At 32.4% G+C, this 20,010-nt stretch overlaps 3 protein-coding genes across 7 annotated transcripts; 1 reads left to right on the top strand and 2 right to left on the bottom strand.

Annotated features, from left to right (window-relative positions):
• Window positions 1–634: 634 nt before the first annotated feature.
• LOC115706896 (calmodulin-binding protein 60 D) lies at window positions 635–4,814 on the bottom strand. 4 transcript variants are annotated; one of them, XM_061114829.1, is made up of 9 exons: window positions 4,236–4,814; window positions 3,996–4,148; window positions 3,749–3,824; window positions 3,596–3,654; window positions 2,986–3,488; window positions 2,736–2,896; window positions 2,442–2,645; window positions 1,962–2,190; window positions 635–1,851 (listed from the first exon to the last, which is right to left on the bottom strand). In XM_061114829.1, the coding sequence occupies exons 1-9, from the start codon at window positions 4,259–4,261 to the stop codon at window positions 1,271–1,273; spliced, it is 1,992 nt and encodes a 663-aa protein (XP_060970812.1). In that variant the 5' UTR covers window positions 4,262–4,814; the 3' UTR covers window positions 635–1,270. The 4 variants fall into 4 exon arrangements, with proteins under 4 accessions (XP_060970812.1, XP_060970813.1, XP_030490519.1 ...); XM_061114830.1 differs by having other exon boundaries at window positions 2,986–3,479; XM_030634659.2 differs by having other exon boundaries at window positions 635–1,815; window positions 4,236–4,808.
• A 2,083-nt stretch (window positions 4,815–6,897) lies between these two features.
• On the bottom strand, window positions 6,898–10,644 carry LOC115706894 (uncharacterized). Its single transcript, XM_030634657.2, has 4 exons — window positions 10,381–10,644; window positions 10,115–10,220; window positions 8,210–8,342; window positions 6,898–7,649 (listed from the first exon to the last, which is right to left on the bottom strand). The coding sequence occupies exons 1-4, from the start codon at window positions 10,497–10,499 to the stop codon at window positions 7,387–7,389; spliced, it is 621 nt and encodes a 206-aa protein (XP_030490517.2). The 5' UTR covers window positions 10,500–10,644; the 3' UTR covers window positions 6,898–7,386.
• Window positions 10,645–12,270: 1,626 nt separating this feature from the next.
• LOC115706893 (sphingosine kinase 2) lies at window positions 12,271–15,838 on the top strand. Of its 2 annotated transcripts, XM_030634655.2 has the most exons (10): window positions 12,271–12,766; window positions 13,192–13,314; window positions 13,410–13,510; window positions 13,786–13,858; window positions 13,995–14,081; window positions 14,194–14,271; window positions 14,399–14,469; window positions 14,696–14,995; window positions 15,157–15,279; window positions 15,407–15,838. In XM_030634655.2, the coding sequence occupies exons 1-10, from the start codon at window positions 12,436–12,438 to the stop codon at window positions 15,596–15,598; spliced, it is 1,479 nt and encodes a 492-aa protein (XP_030490515.2). In that variant the 5' UTR covers window positions 12,271–12,435; the 3' UTR covers window positions 15,599–15,838. The 2 variants fall into 2 exon arrangements, with proteins under 2 accessions (XP_030490515.2, XP_030490516.2); XM_030634656.2 differs by lacking the exon at window positions 12,271–12,766 and having other exon boundaries at window positions 13,275–13,314; window positions 13,783–13,858.
• The last annotated feature ends 4,172 nt before the right edge of the window (window positions 15,839–20,010 follow it).

Raw genomic sequence — 20,010 nt, 5'->3', positions numbered from 1 at the left:
TAATTGATGGTAAATTTCAATGCTCCACACCATCATCTATTTGTAAACCAGGCCATGGTGATCCTTCTTGAGGATTTTGAGCATTTCTGCATTGATCATACTCCTTTGCGTTAGCAACAATAGTTCCAGCACTCACCACTTTCATAGACCAAACTAGATCATTCTCTGGCACCCCAAATAGCCCAAGAAACAGCAGAAATTATACATTTCTTTTCAGCTTCCAAACCAGTAAAAACAGCCGAGCACCAATCTAAAAACAGCTGATCCCAACACAGTTTTATCTCGGGGCAAGTTATTAAACTGTGCGCAATAGCTTCAGTGCCTGGGACAAAAAGAACTCACCTCCACTCTCTTAGATAACAGTTGAATCATAGTAGGGAGACCATTCATACCAGCCCTCCATGATAAATTCTTTACTTTAGGCGGGCATCTTTAACTTAAAAAACATTAGCTTCATCCAATCATCCTCATTCCATCTGCCATTAAGTTTCTGTTGGACATTATATGCACTTTCTCGACTTTTTTGGTTTATTATTTAACTTATTTTCACACTTATAAGGTTCTAGGCTTCTCAAAAAATAAACCATTGTTTATCGACGTAAAATGATTGATTGGGGCCTCATTTCAAATACCATGCAGCAAAATTATCATCACTACCACTTTTTATTCTCGTGTTACAAACACAATTACACAAATATAACTACAACACGTTAATTCGTGTTAACTAAGACTTCACTACCACGCTAACAATTAAGAACATAATTATGATTACAACAAAACAGTCATATGTAGAGGTCACACTTATACCTTGACTAGATTCTTTTGTTATTTCCAAATGATAATCTAAGCTAAGAACAATTCTAACTAAGACACCGTACTGAAAATCCTGCTGAGTCAGGAGTTAGCAAACATCTTCAGTTGAAACAGCTCAGGTCTGTCAGTTCTACGACTTGCAAGAGCGATGTTGAGATGAACATCATCCTTTAAGATTAAAACCATAACTATAAGCAGTTGTCAAAGGATATAAGCTTACTAACTGTACAGGCAAGGCAGAGCAGGGGAGCGTAGGGCAGCGACTGTAAATGCAGAAAGAAGATCCCATACATGTCAAGGATTTACAATCCAAGAAATGGCCTGAGCATAAACATAGGATTGCGCAACCCGACAGTTCAAGCCAAGACTGTTGTCTTAACTTCTTTAAAGAAACTTTTTAGTCCAAAAGGAAGGCTTTGACACCAAAATTGGATCAGCTTTGTGCCATGCACCGTACTTATGGATCATCCAACTCAACGAGTTGGGCACGTTTCTCAGCAGCCCTCTTCCTGATAAATATACCCCATCTCAAGGCTGCCTTGAGCTTAAGCCAGCCAACAACAGCTTTCCCAGACCGGGTTCGATCGTCATCCAAGTTGTAGTTTAAATCTGTATTGGGCATGTAGTCTGATGGATATGGAAACGCATCTTCAGTAACACTGGGAATTTGGCCATGACCTCCTCCCATGTTGAATAATCGAAGCAATTGCTGCATATCTTCATTCTCAAGCATCTCATGGCTCCTCATACGAATATCTTCCTCTGTGAAGAAATCGTCTACTCCCCTAAAAGATGAAGCAATATTGTTCTGGAAGCCAGGTGTTATTGACTGCGTGGGACCAACAGCAAGGACATTTTCGCTTCTTTGTAGGTGAGCTTCATTTGAAGTGCTTGGTAACTGATTTTGACACGCGAATGAAGAGCCATTGTACTGAACATGGGCATTCAGACTTGGGTTATGCGGCTGAATAGGGAACCTGGTAGCCATACCATCGTTGTACCCTGGAGAGAAACAGCAGGCACCATCAAGAACCAAATCTAAGATACACATCAGAAAAATAAAACAAAGGAGACATAGCTGCCATTTTAGAGCATGACTAATGCCAAACATAGAAAATATGACAGATTTTGAGGTGCAAAATATATACCTGTTAGTCCTGAATCCATGGTGTGCTGCTCTGATGGAACAGGAACTGGAAGCGCTGGTAGGTACTGCTGGTCAAATGAATGGGTATAATCTTGAGAGTTTATGGGAACTTCACTTTGAGATATACACAAGTTTTTCTCCGGTTCAGAAGTTAGAAAAGACTTGCCGTCGTACTCTACAACATGCATCCAATTGTCATATGCCTTCTTCACCAAGGTGTCCACATATACCTGCAAAACCAAAATATTCACAGTATTGTCATTCATCAATTCTGTGTCAACATTCTACTAAGGCCTTGTTATTCCCAAAACTTTGAATAATTAGAGTTTCACACACTGTGCTCCAGCAAACACCAGTTAAGAATGCTTCCTTTTAAGTTGGATTTAGTTTAGGATTGATTTGGTATTACAGTTGGTAACAATAGTCAAAAGCAGAAAGCAAGGTAGCTGACCGAAGTCATGCAAGAACACTAATGGTTTACCTTCTGACTATCAGAAAGAGAATCTGCTGTGTAATATTGTCCATTGGCAATTAGGCCACTAAACTCATAGATATTGTTGAAAGCAACACCAACATTTCTCTCATCCTCAGAATAGTACACATAAAGTTTCCCACTTAAAGCACAAGTCTTTGCATGTTCCACAAGAACATCCCACATTTTATTTGACATGCCACTACCGAGAATCTGCAGAATTTGGATTGAGTATTAGAAACAGCTACACACTCACATAAGTGTGAATGCATAAAAGAACTGATATAAAATCCCCATCCTTACATTTCTCAATCTCTGTGAATCTCTAACCACAAGCCGCAAAAAATCTTCAACTGAAAAGATTCCAGCTTTGTTCAACCTCTTGTGAAAGGACCCATCTTTTCCAATTTTCTCTAATCTCCAAACTTCATCAGTTAATGCTGGTGGATAGTGTTTCTTGTATACTGTAAACCAAAAGATCATAAATTTTTTGCAATGGAGGAGAGCACATAACATATAGAAGAAATGTATTGGGATATTTTGTTAAACTCACATTCTCCACGGTGATCCTTAACTGTGAAAGCTTCTGTTTTCGCTTCACGAATACGAATACCCTCACAAGAGCCAGAGGCAACCTTCAACCCAAGTCTGAATTTCCTGCTCCTAATCCAGCTGGAATTATCTGTGAATGTCAACTCCCCTAGCGTTCCAACGCCTTCTTTGAGTGTTATTTGCAGATCTCCAGTCAGTAATGGCCTCTTTCCTTCACGCTCTTTGACTACATGGCCTTCAAATTCTTCTTCGGTCCAGTTTTCATCTTCCTCGTTGCTAAAATCACCTTCAAGCACAATAATATCTAGTCTCACAGAGGATTCTGGACCTGATGACACAATTTGGCCTGTGGTTGCATCAATCAACACAATGTGGATTGCAGTACCCTGCTCCCCTTCTACTTTTCCACCTGTAAAGAGGGGAAGAGACAACTTGGACTTGAAACGCAGCTGCAAGTTTCTTCCATCAGGACCCTCTATACGCTTGGGAGAAGACCTGGGATTTCTTGACCATTAGAAGAGAAATCAGAAATCACACACACAATATATCTATATATGTAAAACACATAGAAACATTAACATAAAGTATTGAACATGAATAATGGTTACTACCTCCCATTGAGTTTGGCAGGGCATAACTTAGCTAGAGCACGCTCCACTTCTTCACTAACCTGTTGTTCATCATTACAAATAGTAAATTTAAGAAACTATTTAGTAAGACAAAAATTTAATTCCAACTTCAGAAGAGAAACCATTTTATCTTACAACTCTGCGAAGAATAGGCTCCAATGACGAGCAAAGCTTTTGCAGACTATCCACCTTAAGAGCTTCAACAATTACGCTGCATTTAAACCCAAATTACATTAGTACGTCGCTATGTGAAAATTTAAGCTAACTTTACTAAGTAAAGTGATCATAGTATGGCATAGTATGATAGCCCCTTAAAAAAGAAAAGATTTTGAAGAAGAAAAAGAAACGGTTGAACTAATTTCAACGCTAAAGATGGAAATACCTGGCTAAAGCTGGTCTTTTTCTTTCGGGTTGTGCTTCTTCAGCTGAAGTTGAATCCAACCCTCGTTTTTCTCTGGTCATACTAGTGGTCGATCTCTCCACATACCTATTTTGCTTCTTCAACGCGTCCATTCTAAACATCCCCGTTTGGTTACTGAGAAAGTGAAAGAAAAAAAAAAATGAGCACCAAAACAAAAAACAAAATCCAAAACATACATGAATTCACCTCCATCCCACTTACCTGAAAGTTTGACCTGAATCGTCCATTTAGATAAACTCAAAAAATACAATCTTTTGTGTTTTATTCTCAGCAACCAAACGAAGTTGGGTGCAGAAAGAGGCGTAAAGAGGATATGAAGAGAGAAAGTAGAAAGAGTGGAGCGGGAAAGTAAAAAGAAAAAGATGATGAAATTTTTTATGAGAATCTCAGAAGTTTCCACGAAGTGGCTGCGAATTTTCTTACTAACGTTTCGGAAACATCATGGATAGTAATATAGTGCATGTAGTACATTGATTGAGCGCCTTTTTGTTGTACAAACTACTGTGTTCTTTTGTTTGTACCCAAAGAAAATGAAAGAAAAAAAACAACACTAAACGGCTCAGTCCAACCTAACAACTCACTTGTTATCTAAAGCAACTACTACTTCAGATTGCCCGGTGGCTGAGATCTCTCGGGACTAGAGGATCATCTGATCTTGACCGTCCATTGCATCGAAGTTTAAGAATCTTTGAAGGAATCGTCCACCCGATGATTTCATCTTGTGTGTCCATTAAAAACTGTCCGAAGCGAATAACAACCGTTGGATGTCAAACTGTTTTTTTTTTTTTCAGTGGAATTAAAATTCAATTTCTGCTTTTATTCATCATCTTTTTCTTGTTTTTCTTTTCTTTTTTCTTGAAATAGTAAAATGTTTCAATGATATTTTGAGAGTTAAGTTGAATAAGTTGGATAATCCTTTTAACTTATAATAATTGAAAAAAACCAAAAAGGCAAAATAAATGCAATACTACGGCACAAAATGACATAAGGCCAAAGATGGATTTATATGAGAGGATTGTCAACAGCCACAGTAAAAAAGACTCAACCCATATGATATGTTTTTTTTTTTAAGAAAAACTAATAAATAAAAACAGATAAGACTCTACGGTCATTAAAAAATTTATAAGAATGGTTGATATGGAATAAAATCAAATCTCTCGTGAAAAAATATCCACTTTGCCATATTATGGGAAACAAAGTTAAAAGTCCTACTAATATTAGAGAAAATACAACTAATAAATAAGAGAGAAGAATTGTTACAAAATGAGACATAGTTTTCAATTGCCCAGTGAGACTACTTCCCATTAAAAGTATTGATAACTACCTTAGAGTTGCTCTCCATAATAACAAACTTGGAACTAAAGTCCTTAGCAACTAATAAAGTCAAACAACAAGTCGTTGTTTTTTCACATAACACATTAGTAAAATCTAGCTGAGAAGTTTGAACCTAAACCATCCTACCAAGATGGTTTTTGGCCACAACTACCGTACACATATTTTCTAATCCCACTTAATCCAAACTTGAGGGAAAGGATGTCAGACCTCCTTCAAGCACGAAACAAAAGAAGAAAAAATCATGTAAATCTGCAAAAGAAGTACAAGTAAAGTTAATACACCTCTTCTTTCTAATTATCTTGTACCTTGTATGATATGATTAGTTATGCCTGATATGATTAGTTATGCCTTATGCGAATAAAGGTAAATTTGTTGGTTTTGTTAACTTATTCCCATCTCCAAATTCCAATATCTCTTTCTCTAGCTCTTTAATTATCATATCATATAATATAATGTGTACCATGCGCTTTGGCTAAGATTCTCAATAATTACTATTTCTTTTTGTGTACATATGATTTGTTTGATATATAATAGTCTTTATTTAAAGATAAGAAATAAATTAGACAGTTAACTGAAATATTATGGAGCAATATATGTTTGGGAGCAAAGGACAAGAAGTGGTGCAATCCAACACTAAAATGCACAAAAGAGGAAAAGAATAGATAGATAGATATATTAGGGTCCCCACAGACACAGACCACATGTCACATTTATCAAATTTGTATATATGTAATCATTCCTTCCATCTTTTCGGGTATTAGCAGTACTATTACTCTGTCTATTTCCTGGGTACATACGGCTAACCACGAGTACTTGTACTCACTTGATGATGATTACCATGAATATTTATGGGTTATGTTATGTACCAATCACCTATTTCATTTATGTTATGTTTATTTTTTTTGAGGGAATAGAAATATAGTATTGATTTTAATATAATTATTTAGATAAAATAGTATCCTACAAATTAGGAAGAAAATAAAAAAAGATTCTCTCTTATTTTTTATAGGAAACATCTTTCTTTTCCCTAACTTGTTTTATTTTCATTTTTATTTTATTAATATAAAAAGAAAATAACAAATATGCCTTCAAAAATCAAAACTCTATAAATAAAAAATAATTATATATTCTAACTATAATAATTTTATCAAAGTAAAATATTATGATTGTCTTTTTTAATTATGTAAACACAATAATATGATTTTAATTTTTTTTTTAATTTAACAAATAACATAATAAAATATTTTCTATTTTAAACCTTGCAGTTTATTAAACATACCAGTATAGAGTGCAGCATGACTATTTTCAACCTAAAATTAAATAACATTTTATTCTTTCCTAAAGCAAATATTTAACACCTTGCATTTGGTAGGTATATCGTGAATGAATTGATTATTGATTATTGATATATTTAAAAGCAAGGATAATGCTTTATAAAATGGTAATTGGACAAATCACTTTCAAGTACTAATTAAATGATAATTAGCGGCAAATTCAAAGTCAGATTTACAGGTGGAATTAATCCTAATTTCCCAGAAAATGGATAATTAATAAAATCGATTAATGGAAGAAAAACGGATACAATAATAATTGTAATATAGGTAGCACATACTTCAAAGCGAATCCATGTGATATCAATTAGCAATAACGACGAAAATTCTGTACGGTGCCTTGAAGTGAGGACCCCTCACACCACAGGTGTCAGAAATTGATGTGACAAGCTCCATTGCTCCATCATATCAGCTGAAACTATAGTTCAAGCTTGCAAATTTAACCATACAAAACATAAACTAAAACACTATTTGGGTTTTGGTATAGCTACAACTGAATTTGATGGAAACATTGCTGATAAACGCTTGAAGGAACTGGCCAAAATGATCATTAATTTAAGTGAAAATGATATGTCACTAAAGATGCCACTGCGTGAACTGCAGCCACACACGGAAGAACTGTACGAGGCACAGCCAGAAGCAATTAATAATCCAATAAACAAAGCCATGTGGAAGTTCCTCTGCAACTACCGCCCATTCTTGCTCCTTTTGCTTCCCTTTGATTTGTTCCCTCTCTTTTCGGACTTCGACTTGGTCTTCGGTTTGTGTCTTACAACTCTCTTCATTGGTTTCTTCGGTGCCACAGGCACCTTGAGCTTTTGATTAGCTGCAATTGGCTGCACAAATGGTCTTTCTCTCCTTTCACGGGGAACAATATCGTCGTCCTCACGAGTGATTTCGCTTGTTGTCACTGAAACTTGAAGATCACCATTGTCATAGATTGTTGTCCCTTCAAAAAAATAAAATCCAAAATCAGTATTCATAAAAGCAAAAAACAAAACGTGTGCCTTAAAACATAAATAAAATTCCAAACAGATACATTTGCAACTAGACCGAAAAAAGTATGAACAGTTCTTGATGCACTTAGTACTGCAAGATTCGACTTGTTTCCATATCCATAGTTTGGTCACGTGAATACATGATATGATCCTTAAAGACAAACTGCCAACATTTTCTTTCAAACGAATGGTGCTTGTTTCAATCTTAGTGAAACTGTTTTCAGAAAATGTGATGTCAAGAAACAGTTTCGGTCCCTGAAGCATTTTACTGATAGTATAAGACATTAGTCTTTTGTATCATCTGATTTCAATTGGAATTCAAAATGTCTCATAAGCCCTCAGAGACAAATTCAGAGACCCCATTAACCACAAAGTTGGGTGGGCAACCAAAGGTACCTGATCAGAACCAGCCAGCATATCCACATGATATACTGGCACTGTAACGAAACAACATAGACTTGTACCAAACATTTAAAATATGATTTGAAGTAGGATGGGTACATAATTATACCAGAGACAGAAGGAACAGGCTCGCTATCCTCCTCCTCTTCCTCCTCTTCATTGAGTTCACTGCAACCATCAGGAACTGAATCTGTGACTGGTGGAGCTCCACCAGATGAAACAAAATCTCTTTCTAGCTTCCTCTGCAACAAAACATATAAGAATATGAATATTCTTTTTACACTAAATATAAGTAAACAATAGCACATTATGGATACAATTACACAATGCAGTATACATAATGAAACCATTACAAATAAAAAAGATGTGTATTTTTTTTTTGTTGGAAGGGAAGATGTGAGGTATTGAAAAGGATAAACATTCAGATTTATCATTCATAAACTTCCTGTGCCCCAGCTCTACTTTCTTGGATCTTCTAAATCTACTCTTTAACATTTGCAGATTTATCTGCATAAACTTCCTGATATTATTTTTTCTAGTACCAGCTAAAACCTTCATGCATAATTGGCAGACAACATTATCAGTTTTATTGCTGGCTGCCTGATATAGAGGAAATGTCATAACTGACTACTTAGAGCTTTTGCTCAAATTCCTTCCTTCATGATTAAACAAATGGAAAATAAAAGTGAACAAGTATTATATCAATATATATATAAATAAAGAAACATGTATATATTATATAATATACATATATTAAAGGAAATAAAAGTGAATATATTAATATGTATTATATAGGCTAATTAAGATTTTTCCTCAAATTTTGACACGTATCAAATTATTTGGTACATGTCAAAAGGACAAAAATCCTAATTAGCCTATTATATAAATATATATATATTAAAGAAAGAAACAAAAACAGAAAATTGAAAACACATTGCTATCCATTCAAACTAAAACTTAACGAATCTATGTTCTTATATTTTTATTGGTCTAATTTCTAAAATAATTCTTATTTAACTTAAAAGTCCAACATGTTATTAAAAAAATCAAAATCAAAACAAACTCTTATGAATTCACCTTTTTCAAATTTCAATTGACGAAATAAATAAGTTTCGCAATTGTACTATAAAACTATGAGAAACCAACCTACATATCCTTCAACTATTAAGCTTTTAACAGTTCAACATGTAAATGAAATCATGTTCAATGAAACAATTCAGGGAACCAGTAATTTTTCTCTCTTTTCCACCATCCAAAGCTTGTAATCAAGCTTTAATTAAAGAGCTAGAAAAATATCGAAGTCATGGTGATTTCAAAAATGATGCTACTGTTGCAGCTCTCTAGATGAAATTGGTTGCAACTCTTTTTTCTATCCTTACCTCTTAATTTTTCTTTTTTTTTTTTTTTTTTGAGAAAAGTCCTTACCTCTTAATTAACCAAAGAAAATCTTTGGAAAACATAAAACACTAAAATAATAGGTGTTCCCCATAAGTTATTGAACCTGAAACCTCATGGGAGTGAACCATCAACATAATTATTCAGCTCTCCCTTGTGCATAGCTTGCTTGCAACTAAAATCAGACAGCTATTCTTGCAGAACAAGCAAGATTTTGTTTGAAACATTAATAAATGCAGAGAACAACCATGAAAAATGAAAATTTGAGTCAAGTAAATAAATGGTTTATCACACAGGCAACTAACTGTCAGTGCTAAGTTTTGTATTCGATCAGGGATAATGAAAATCGAGGATTGGTTTGAAAGATGACATTTTTAAGCTTTCCCTATAAACTAAATATTAAGCTTCAGAATACAATGAAATTTAAACGTTCGGAAAATAAAAATAAACGGAGAAGGTAGTACAAATGAAATGGTATTGTTCAATTACTAGTACTACATTACACTACGTCCAACTAATAACCAAATTTGCAGAACCAAAATATCTATATGCATATGATATGTGTGTAAGGAAAAAGAGAACCAAAAAAGGAGCGAATGTGATTGTATAAAATCTGAACCTTCTTACGGGCTTCAATACGCTTTCGCCTTAGTGCCTCGCCTTGCTGTTGTAAGGCAACCTTTCTTCTCTTCTTCTTCCTCTTCTGAAACCCTGTCACGTAGTTCCTTCACAGACCAAAACACCGATTAAAGTAAAAGTCCCCAAACACCCACACATGGAGATACCCAATTCATAAAAGTAGGGTTCCAGTTTCATCGAATTCGCTGTAATAGAGTTAACGCTTTTTCATGGTTATAGAAAAAAAGGGGATTGTACGGGTTGTACCTGAGATCCTTCTCGTCGAAGCTAATGGCAAGAGCTTTATTCTTAAGAACCCTCTTCTTTATGTGGAGGTTTCGGGACGAAACGGCCGGAATCTGTTGCCGTTCGACCTCTTTTCCCATTGTTGCTTGTGTGTGCCGAGAAAAAAGAGTGCTTGGGGTTTTGTCAGCGTAACAGACTGCTTCGGGTTTTTCTTAGATGGGCTTTTTCAGTAGTGATCTCTCCCATTGTCTAGTAATCCTCTGATTCAAGACCTAAGCCCATAATGTAGTAATTTGTGGCCCAAACATAAACAACAGTATTGGGCTTTCACATACTGAGTTTGAAGAGAGGTTTTCAATTCTTCCATCTTTTTTTTTTTTTTTTGGTTGAAGTGCTAACATTTAATTCTTCAATTTATTATTTTTTTTTTTTGCTAACATAATAATTGCGTATTTCAGTTGTTAAAAAAAATTGCTTCTTTCAGGAGAATAATAATATAAATATAATTGTTATTACTGTAGAATAAGTGATGAATATGTTTAATTTTATTTAAATGGAAAATGATAAAATTGAATAAAGATTCAATGATTGAATTTTAGTACTTACAAAAAAAAAAATTGAAGATTTTGTTTTTATTATTATTTTCCTTTAAATACTCAATTGATTTAATACAACTTTTTTTTTTTTTTTGCTGAATAATTGAATACAACTTTACGTGTCTTGTTTGGTGACGGGTCTGATTTGGTTGCTAAAGTTAAAGAAACATATCCTTTCAAAAAAAAAAAGTCAAGACATATTTTCACACACATGTAGTCATGTACACACACAACATAAAAAAGTTACGAAAAATGTTTTTTTTTTTTTTTTTTTTGATTTAAGCGTTTATAAGTTACGAAAAATGTTAGGGTTACTGTTTAACTTACTAAATTATGTTAAGCACTAATATCTACCATTTAAAATTTTAAAAAAGAAAATTAAACATAATTATGGTTAATTTTATTCAATATTATCAAAATATCTAGTATTTTTAAGAGAAAAAAAATTTTAGTCATAGTTTTTTAAAAAATGAAACATTATTATTTTGTTACTTCATAAGTTTTTTATCAGCTAAAATAATAATAATTTTTAAAACCTAATAAGAAATAATTTTTTAGTAAATTTTTAAAAAAATAAACAATAAGATAATAAACAATATATTTTTATTTTTAAAACTATTTGTACAAAATTAAAATTAAAATATGTATTCATTTCAAAAAAAAATTAAAATATATATTATTTCAATGTATAACAAACTTAAGAATTTTCTTTAAAAAAAAATAATAATCATTTACTATTATATTTGCAAATTTTGAAAATTTCAATATTTGTTAAAATAGTGATTATTTGTTCAGATTAAAAGTAAATTTACAAAAAATCATAAGTAGGGGTGTTTTATATTGATTTCTCAAATAAAAGCAATTTATTATTAGCTAAATAAATAAATTGAAGTTGAAAAAATTAAAATAATTAAAAGAGTAACTAATAAGTGATTGTAGAAAAAATATTAAAGGATATTCATATTGCTGTGTAATATTGCTATTGGTGTCACATATTTTATTTCATTAAAAATTTAGGAAAACTGTTAATTAGTTATGTAGCATCACAATATAGTAGTATTAGGTAATAGTGGCCAATAACAATGCTGGAAAAAAAAATTATAATAAGATGATATAATCCAACATTTTATTTGCATTTTAAAAGAACAAAGGTGAATTTTAATTTTTAATAATTTTTATTGAATAAACTGAAAATTGAGTTGTTTTAAATATTATTGTGAAGAAATAAAATAAAAGGATTATTAACGTTTAGTTGACAGCCGCCAAAGATAACGTTGGCAAGTAGAGTTAGAAAAGTAAAAACCAAACTGAAATACCAACTTTTATCAACATAGCAAATATTACCTAAGCTTAGCTAGCGTGAGACTTTGGACTTAACAACTCATTGAAGATTCCGGTTCGGTCACAAAACCCGGATCTTTCTTTCTCTCTTTCATTTCTTAACTTCAGCCCAATCCAATCCACCAACCAAACCATAATCATGGACCAACCACATTCCTCCCCCAAACAACCCATTTTCTCCGACACCGTCATCGTAAACGGCTCCATTTCGCCCTTAACGTTAACTGCCGACGGCTTTCTCCGGTGGTCGGAGTCTGGTCAAAGGGGTTTGACCGTGGAGAAGGAGGTTCTCGGGTTTGCAACGGATGGTCCCAAAATCAAGATCAGAGCCCTCATTGAAACAGGGGACAGAATCTGCTGTGCGCCGAGCAGGGGAGCTCTGGTTAGGACCAACTTTGTATTCGAGTTTTTGTCTCAGGATACTCAGAGGCTCTTCTGCCACAAACTTCGTCAATACATCGATTCTCTCGGTAATTTCTCTTTCTACATGCATTTATATAAAAAAAAATATATATATTTTTTCTTTAGTTGGCTCGGCTTTCCATGCTGTTTGGTCGTCGGGAAAGTGCCGTAAAATGAAAGAAAACTGGACAAGTCTTAACTTTTGGGGTTCGCTTGATTAGTTGGTTTTGTAGGGAAATTTAATACTAATCATCAACTATTACGAACATTGCATTATCAACTTCTTTTTTCGAAACTCGATCAACAACTTATGCACAGATAATAGTGAAGTGATGTTGGATTAATTATATTAGTGTTCCTTTAATAGTCAACCCATTTTATATCTCGACTTAGGAGAAGAATACGAAGTTGTTCGAATTCAAAATATTTAGAATTATTCGTTTCTTTTGATTCGAAAAAAAAAAAAGTTGATGGGATTTCAATGAATGGTCAGGCCGGCCTAAGAGAGTGTTTGTGTTTGTAAATCCATTTGGTGGTAACAAATCTGCTTCAAAGATATATCTTGATGAAGTGAGACCACTTCTTGAGGATGCTGATGTCCAATTTACATTGCAAGGTTGGGATTTTTACTCACTAAACCATCCATTTCCTATGTAATAAATTTTCCAATTTCCCTTTTTGTGTTAATTGCTTTCTTAATCAAATATGCAGAAACTCAACATCAATTGCATGCTAAAGAAGTGGCCAGAGCAATAGATCTTGCTAAGTATGATGGCATCATTTGTGTTAGCGGGGATGGCATTCTAGTAGAGGTTAGTTGCTATGAATCAGTGAACACATAGATGTCATTATGGTTCAATTACAGAAATTATCAATATAAGGAAGTCTTGACATCTTGTACTTCACATTGCCTAGACGCAAAACATTGTTCTTCCGACACCTCTTGTAAATATGTGCCTGGTTTTGTTCTAAGGGAATTTGATTTAATGTGTTATCAGGGTGACTTGATACATTCTCTTGTGCTTTAAATGTGACTATTTTAACTACTATGCATTCTTGTTCTTACTAGTGTTGCACACTTTAGTAGGTAGTAAATGGACTGCTTGAAAGGGAAGATTGGGACACTGCAATAAAGATGCCAATTGGAGTAGTTCCAGCAGGTTCATTCTTTTCTACTCTCAGTCTCACACACACAAAAAATTATTTAAGAAAATGGTTTATGGTTCGGTTAATTATTTTTTTTCACAATAATGTTGGAAATTTGTATTCTACTAATTTTTAGTTTTTCATATGCAGGTACAGGAAATGGTATGGCAAAATCTCTTCTAGATTCGGTGGGTTATCCATGCGCAGTATCTAATGCTGTTCTTGCCATTATTAGAGGTTAGAAACAGTGTATGATCACATTTTTTATATGTTCATAATAGTTACTTTGGTTTATATTTGGGGAGAATTGCTCCCTTGATTAAAAGCTTAATGATTTAACTACTGATAGGCCATAAGCGTTCATTGGACGTAACCACCATATTTCAAGGAGATACCAAATATTTTAGTGTACTGATGCTTGCTTGGGGTAAGCCAAAATCCATCATTGTTCTATTGAACTACACTGTTGTACTGGTATTATTCTTGTAAGGAATTCTGGTTCACAACGACTGTTGGCTGTAATCATGTAACATGTTTCTTTTGTTTCATATCAGGTCTAATAGCCGATATTGACATTGAATCTGAAAAATATAGGTGGATGGGAAGCGCCCGACTTGATTTCTATGTATGTTTTTTAATATTCTTCTCTAACATTTGTTGTGCTCAATTTTGTTATACTGCTGCTATTACTACTAATTTTGTTTGTGCATCTTAGGGAACCATTCTTACCGTGATGATTGCCTCTAATGCTAGTCCATTCTTAAGTTCTTAATTTTTAGGTGTCACTACATTACATGAGTCCAATAATTGTTCCAAGCTCCTAACTTTTTGATTTTGTTTTCATTCCACAGGCTCTTCAGCGGATTTTAAGTTTAAGGCAATATAACGGACGTATTTCATTTGTGCCGGCACCTGGCTTTGAATCCTATGGAGAGCCTACAAGTGATAAGAGGGAACTTACTAGTTTTAAGCACAACGATTGTGGTCCAAGTGAAGCGACGGCCATGGAGGTCCACAGGCATGGCTACCAAGGACCTGATTTTGTCTCAGGGATTTCAGACTGGAGAACCATCAATGGACCATTTATTTCAGTCTGGCTTCATAATGTTCCTTGGGGGAGTGAAGACACAATGGCAGCTCCTCAAGCCAAGGTGATCTGGATTTCAGCTATGCCTTTTGTTCAATTGAACTCTTTCCCTTTTCAAATGAATTTTCTTAATCATCCTCAGCAATGGATGATGTAAAAGTTAATATCTCACATTAAACAGCTTTATATAGTTTTAAATGAAACCTTTATATTTGTTTTTTACAGTTTTCAGATGGCTATATAGACGTGATCATTATGAGGGAATGCCCAAAACTACCTTTGCTGTCCTTAATTACCCAACTGAATAATGGAAACCATGTCCATTCGCCTTATGTTATGTACTTCAAGGTAATAAGTTAATGATTATGAAATTAATAGTCACCTAGTTTAGTACCCTTTTTCCTGCTTCCCTTAAGTTGCAAAGAACTAGAGTCCTTTACTGTCATACTCTCTAATTGTTCACAATTAACTACAGGTGAAATCATTCATCTTGGAACCTGGTTCGCTTACCGAAAACCCTGCAAAGGAAGGTATTATAGATTCAGATGGTGAGGTTTTGGCCAGAGGTAAAGGAACTTACAAGTGTGACCAGAAAACCTTGATGTCCTATGATAAACTTCAACTGACAGTTGATCAAGGTTTAGCTACCTTATTCTCCCCTCTATAAGAATTTGATTCTATCAGGCAGAGCCTTCGGGGTCACAGTATGGGATTTCAGCCTAGGAAAATCCACATATCAGTCAGCAATTCCCATGCTGAAAATAGTTTTGTCACTACCCACTTAACTGTTAATGTTAAGTTAGTAGACTATCTTTTCAGTTTAAACTCTTCATGAAAATGACAAAATAAATATTATTGGCTGAGAATATATAGTGAAAAAATTATACGAGCTCTTTTACCGCACAAATTTAAGGACACAATAATGTTGAGTTCAGTCTCTTACTTGCATTACCATTATGAATGCTTTCTTTTATTATTTTAAGCAAGTCTGGCATTATAGTAGTGCTTATGGCCTCCTTTACTATTATAAGCTGTAACTTGTAACAAGCGATGTCAGAATGCTATGACCAATGGTTCAATACCAAATACTTTAGAACTTTGCCCAAATAAATATATTAAATATCATTTTGGATCCTATATTTTATAATAGTTACTAATTTAACTTTTAGTTTTGTTAAATGACAATTTAAATATTGTATTTTTTAAAATAGTACAAAATAGATCTTGAACTCAATTTTAGACAATTTAAAGCATGTTTGACATTGTTTTTTGTTTTTTATGTTCAAAAAAATATTTTTAGAAATGAGAACAAAAAATAATTTTTGAAGTTTTCAAAATACAAATCGTGTTTGGCTAATTTTTCAAAAAAATAGTTTTTACTTTTATTTTTAATTTATTTTATTTTTTGAAAAACACTTTAATAACTTGAGATCCCGATATGAGCAAGACCCGACCAGGACTTGGACCCGGATCGGACCTCAGACCTTGCCCCAGCCCCGGTCCGGACCTGAGCTCGAACCCAGCCTAGATCTGACCCCAGCTCAGACCCTGAACTCGGACTCGACCCTAGACCTTGGCCCGAACTCAGACCCGGCCTCAGACCTCGTACTGAACCCCGGACCCAAAGTCAGTTAGTTACATTTTAATATTTGATATTATTCTTTTACCTGCAATAGCAGGTGACTAATAGGTAAAACTTCTTTTTTAAAATCAATTAATTATAATTAATTATTTTCTTGAAATAATTAATTGAATATTTAACAAGACTTATTTTAGCAATTAATATTTATAAATATTTTTTTATATAAATCCATACTATAATTATTTTAACAATTAAACCATTTAAATATAATATTTACAATAAAACTTTATTTTTGTACACAAATTAGAATTCTCTTCTTGTATAATAAATTTTTAAATAATTAATTATTTTTAAATGATTAAATTATTTTTTTATAACTAGAAGAACTAAGTATGAGTTTTTCTATTCGAGTTTGAGGTTGCTTCGTTTTTTGGATGAATTTGACTTTAATTTGGTTTTTTGAGTAAATGACTTCTTATAAAAAAAAATGGAGGAGTTTAGCCATTTTTTTAAAAAATACATTCAACCTATTTTATTTTTTACTTTTTAAATATTTAAATAAAAAAACTAAATAATTAAGTTTAATAATTTTAAATTAAAGTTATAAGTATAATAAAATTTTAATTATAAAATTATATGCGTATAATTTTAAATTATAAAGAGTTCTATAAAAATTTTAATAATATAAGGACGAAAAAAATTGCTAAAAGATCTTTATTTAATAATAAATTACAAAAAAAATTAATTAATAATTATAATTAATTTAATTTTAAAATATAATTAATTTTTATTAAAGTTTTATAAGGAAATAAATTATTAGGTGACTATTAAGTTATATGTTAATTATTATTTATTTTTATTTAATTTATAAATTAATCACAACTATTAAATAGTAATCTAATGGCTTAAAAAAATGTAACCATGATAGTTACATATTTAATGTCACTATGGAAACCTCCTCCGCAATAATGTTATATATAATCACAAATTTCTTTTTCTTTATTCTCATATTTAATTATTATTTACACGAACTTTTATTATGAGAAACATGCGAGTCACTAGTTACTATATATAATATTGTAAACTTTATCGAAGAGAACTAACTTTTATTTATTTATATATTCTAACTTATTTGAAATAAACTTTTTGGAAAAATATTTATTTAATTTTTTTTTTTTTTTGTAATTAAGATAATTTGGCCGAGAGGATTGAATGTGCTAAAGTTAATTTAATTATATTCCATTTTTATATATAGCCCTCACACACACATATAAATAAAGATAGTACTTTTCTTTTAAAAAAACAAGGAAATAAAAATAGTACGTTTTTTTTGGAAGAGTAAAAATAGTACTTATTATCATATATGTGTACGTATAATGATAATACTAATAGGAATACATAACTTAGTCGATCGACACACTTATATATTGATCGAAATTTATACAATCAAGACAACCATATATATATACATCATTATGTGCATCTTTTCTTGGGTCCCGGCGCTATATACATACATATTCTATCTTAGACATTCCATGTTGATCTCTTTTCAACCTCTCATATTCATTTTTGGAACCTTTCACACGGCTAGCTTACCTATCAACAACCACCCTTACATATATATGTATATCAATTAATGTTTTTAATTGTTTGTATATCTAAATAAAGTTTTTTTGTACTATATAACGCATGATTGATGAGATCATGTGAGGTCTAATTTATTAATTTTCTCTAAATTATTAGCCGCATAAATGTTTACAAAAATTTAAAAAAAATGTTTTATCTTCATTAATAATTAAATATTTTACAAATATATCATAAATTATCTTATTATTATAATGTTAAATAAAAGGTTTGTAGGTTCAAACTTTAATTTACCAAACGCAGTTTTGATATACTTGGTCAATTGGTTTTGGTGATAAATTCAAGTGCAATACGTTAAAAAAAAAGAGAAATTGAAAGTTTGCGTACTAATGGGAAACTGTTTATTTTAGTTTGATGGAGACATTATTATCAGTCATAATTTTGTTGGTGCTACGTACCAAGCACCATTAATAGGAAGGAGAAGGAGCATATCCTTTGTTACATAATACTATTTTACATATGCATGTGCGGATCAATGTCACCAAATGTATAGCAAAGTGTGACTAAATGTACATATAACATTTAATGTTATACATATATTTTAAATATATTTTAACTATTAAAACTATTTCCAATAAAAAATATAAAAATTTAGCACAAAAAAATAATTTTATGATATTTTTACACCAAATTTTAATATATTGTGATTCATTGCATAATTATAAATTTTAATATATGCAAAATTTAGAGCACGGTTTTAGGGCACCAGTGATGTACATCATCTTTTATAGGTGGCACTTCACGATTAGTTAGCGATATTCTTTAAAAGTCATTTTCTTAAAGAGCATTGCTATTAGGTATCAATAGTGCCTAGCACCTTCTAGTCATGTCGTCTTGCGATTGACTAGCGATACTCCTTAAAAATTATCACATTAAACTATATGAGACCAAATACTATAGTTAGATTAATAACGATATTGACACATAAGAGAGTGTTAGGCACTATTGGTCCCTTTTATCATTTCTCTTTCTTAAATTATATGAGACCTGATACTTAATTAATTACACCATAGTGGTATGACACCGAAGGTGCCAGACACCTATGGTAATTTTAGCAATTCTCTAAAATTTAATAAATCATTTAATATTCATTCAATAATTTATTAGAAAAATATAAAATAATATAATAATACAAAAGTAAATATAAAATTTAATAATAATAATAATGCAAGTTATTTAATGAAAAAGAACATGCTAACAAAAATTTAATGATATAATGGTAAATATAAAAGGAGCATTGTTATTGGGCATCAGTGGTGTCGAGCACCCCTAGGCATGTCATCTTGCGATTGGCTAGCGATACTCCTAAAAGTTATTGCATTAAACTATATGAGACACGATACTTAATTAGACCAATAACGATAATGACACATTCCAAATTTAATAGCTGCATTTAATTTGGGCATTTGAGTAATTGAAGGAAGCGTCCTAGGTTGATTGTACACTTGGGCGCTGGGCCCATTTCCAGGGACTCAAGTTGTGGTTTCCTCTCTGAGTTTGTTTGAATCTTCATTATTTTTTATTATGATAAAAAAAATTTCCAGAACACTTTTTGATGAACTTAATCGAAACAGCCCAGGTTGGCAATACGTCAACCTGGGCATTGGGCCCAACTCCAAGTGTTAACCTGGGTGTTAGGTCCTAATTTTACCCCTTCAAAAATTTCATTTGGCCCCTGAAAATAGTTTAATCTCAATATTTTCTATTTTTGGAGAATATGCTAAAAAAAAAATCTTAGAAAACACCATCGAAAATGGCCCAGGTTAACAAAGATTGAAAACTTAGGTGTTGGGTGCTCGGGGCCTCGGGTGCAAAAAAATGAGCTTTCTCCAATTCTGATTATGATGCCTCAA

This window comes from Cannabis sativa, chromosome 1 (assembly GCF_029168945.1).
Source record: "Cannabis sativa cultivar Pink pepper isolate KNU-18-1 chromosome 1, ASM2916894v1, whole genome shotgun sequence".
Taxonomy (NCBI): Eukaryota; Viridiplantae; Streptophyta; class Magnoliopsida; order Rosales; family Cannabaceae; genus Cannabis; species Cannabis sativa.
Note: the sequence above shows the minus strand (reverse complement) of the source record. Positions and strands in the feature narration are given on the sequence as shown.

Coding starts and splice junctions, on each gene's coding strand:
- LOC115706894 (XM_030634657.2), bottom strand. CDS start 10,499: ATGGGAAAAGAGGTCGAACGGCAACAGATTCCGGCCGTTTCGTCCCGA. Junction 10,221..10,380: donor TTCGACGAGAAGGATCTCAG/GTACAACCCGTA, acceptor TGGTCTGTGAAG/GAACTACGTGACAGGGTTTC. Junction 7,650..8,209: donor GCCTGTTCCTTCTGTCTCTG/GTATAATTATGT, acceptor ATTTTTTTGAAG/GGACAACAATCTATGACAAT.
- LOC115706896 (XM_061114829.1), bottom strand. CDS start 4,261: ATGGACGATTCAGGTCAAACTTTCAG. Junction 3,655..3,748: donor AGCCTATTCTTCGCAGAGTT/GTAAGATAAAAT, acceptor GATGAACAACAG/GTTAGTGAAGAAGTGGAGCG. Junction 2,191..2,441: donor CTCTTTCTGATAGTCAGAAG/GTAAACCATTAG, acceptor TTGGTTTTGCAG/GTATATGTGGACACCTTGGT.
- LOC115706893 (XM_030634655.2), top strand. CDS start 12,436: ATGGACCAACCACATTCCTCCCCCAAACAACCCATTTTCTCCGACACC. Junction 12,767..13,191: donor TCAATACATCGATTCTCTCG/GTAATTTCTCTT, acceptor ATGAATGGTCAG/GCCGGCCTAAGAGAGTGTTT. Junction 15,280..15,406: donor CTTATGTTATGTACTTCAAG/GTAATAAGTTAA, acceptor AATTAACTACAG/GTGAAATCATTCATCTTGGA.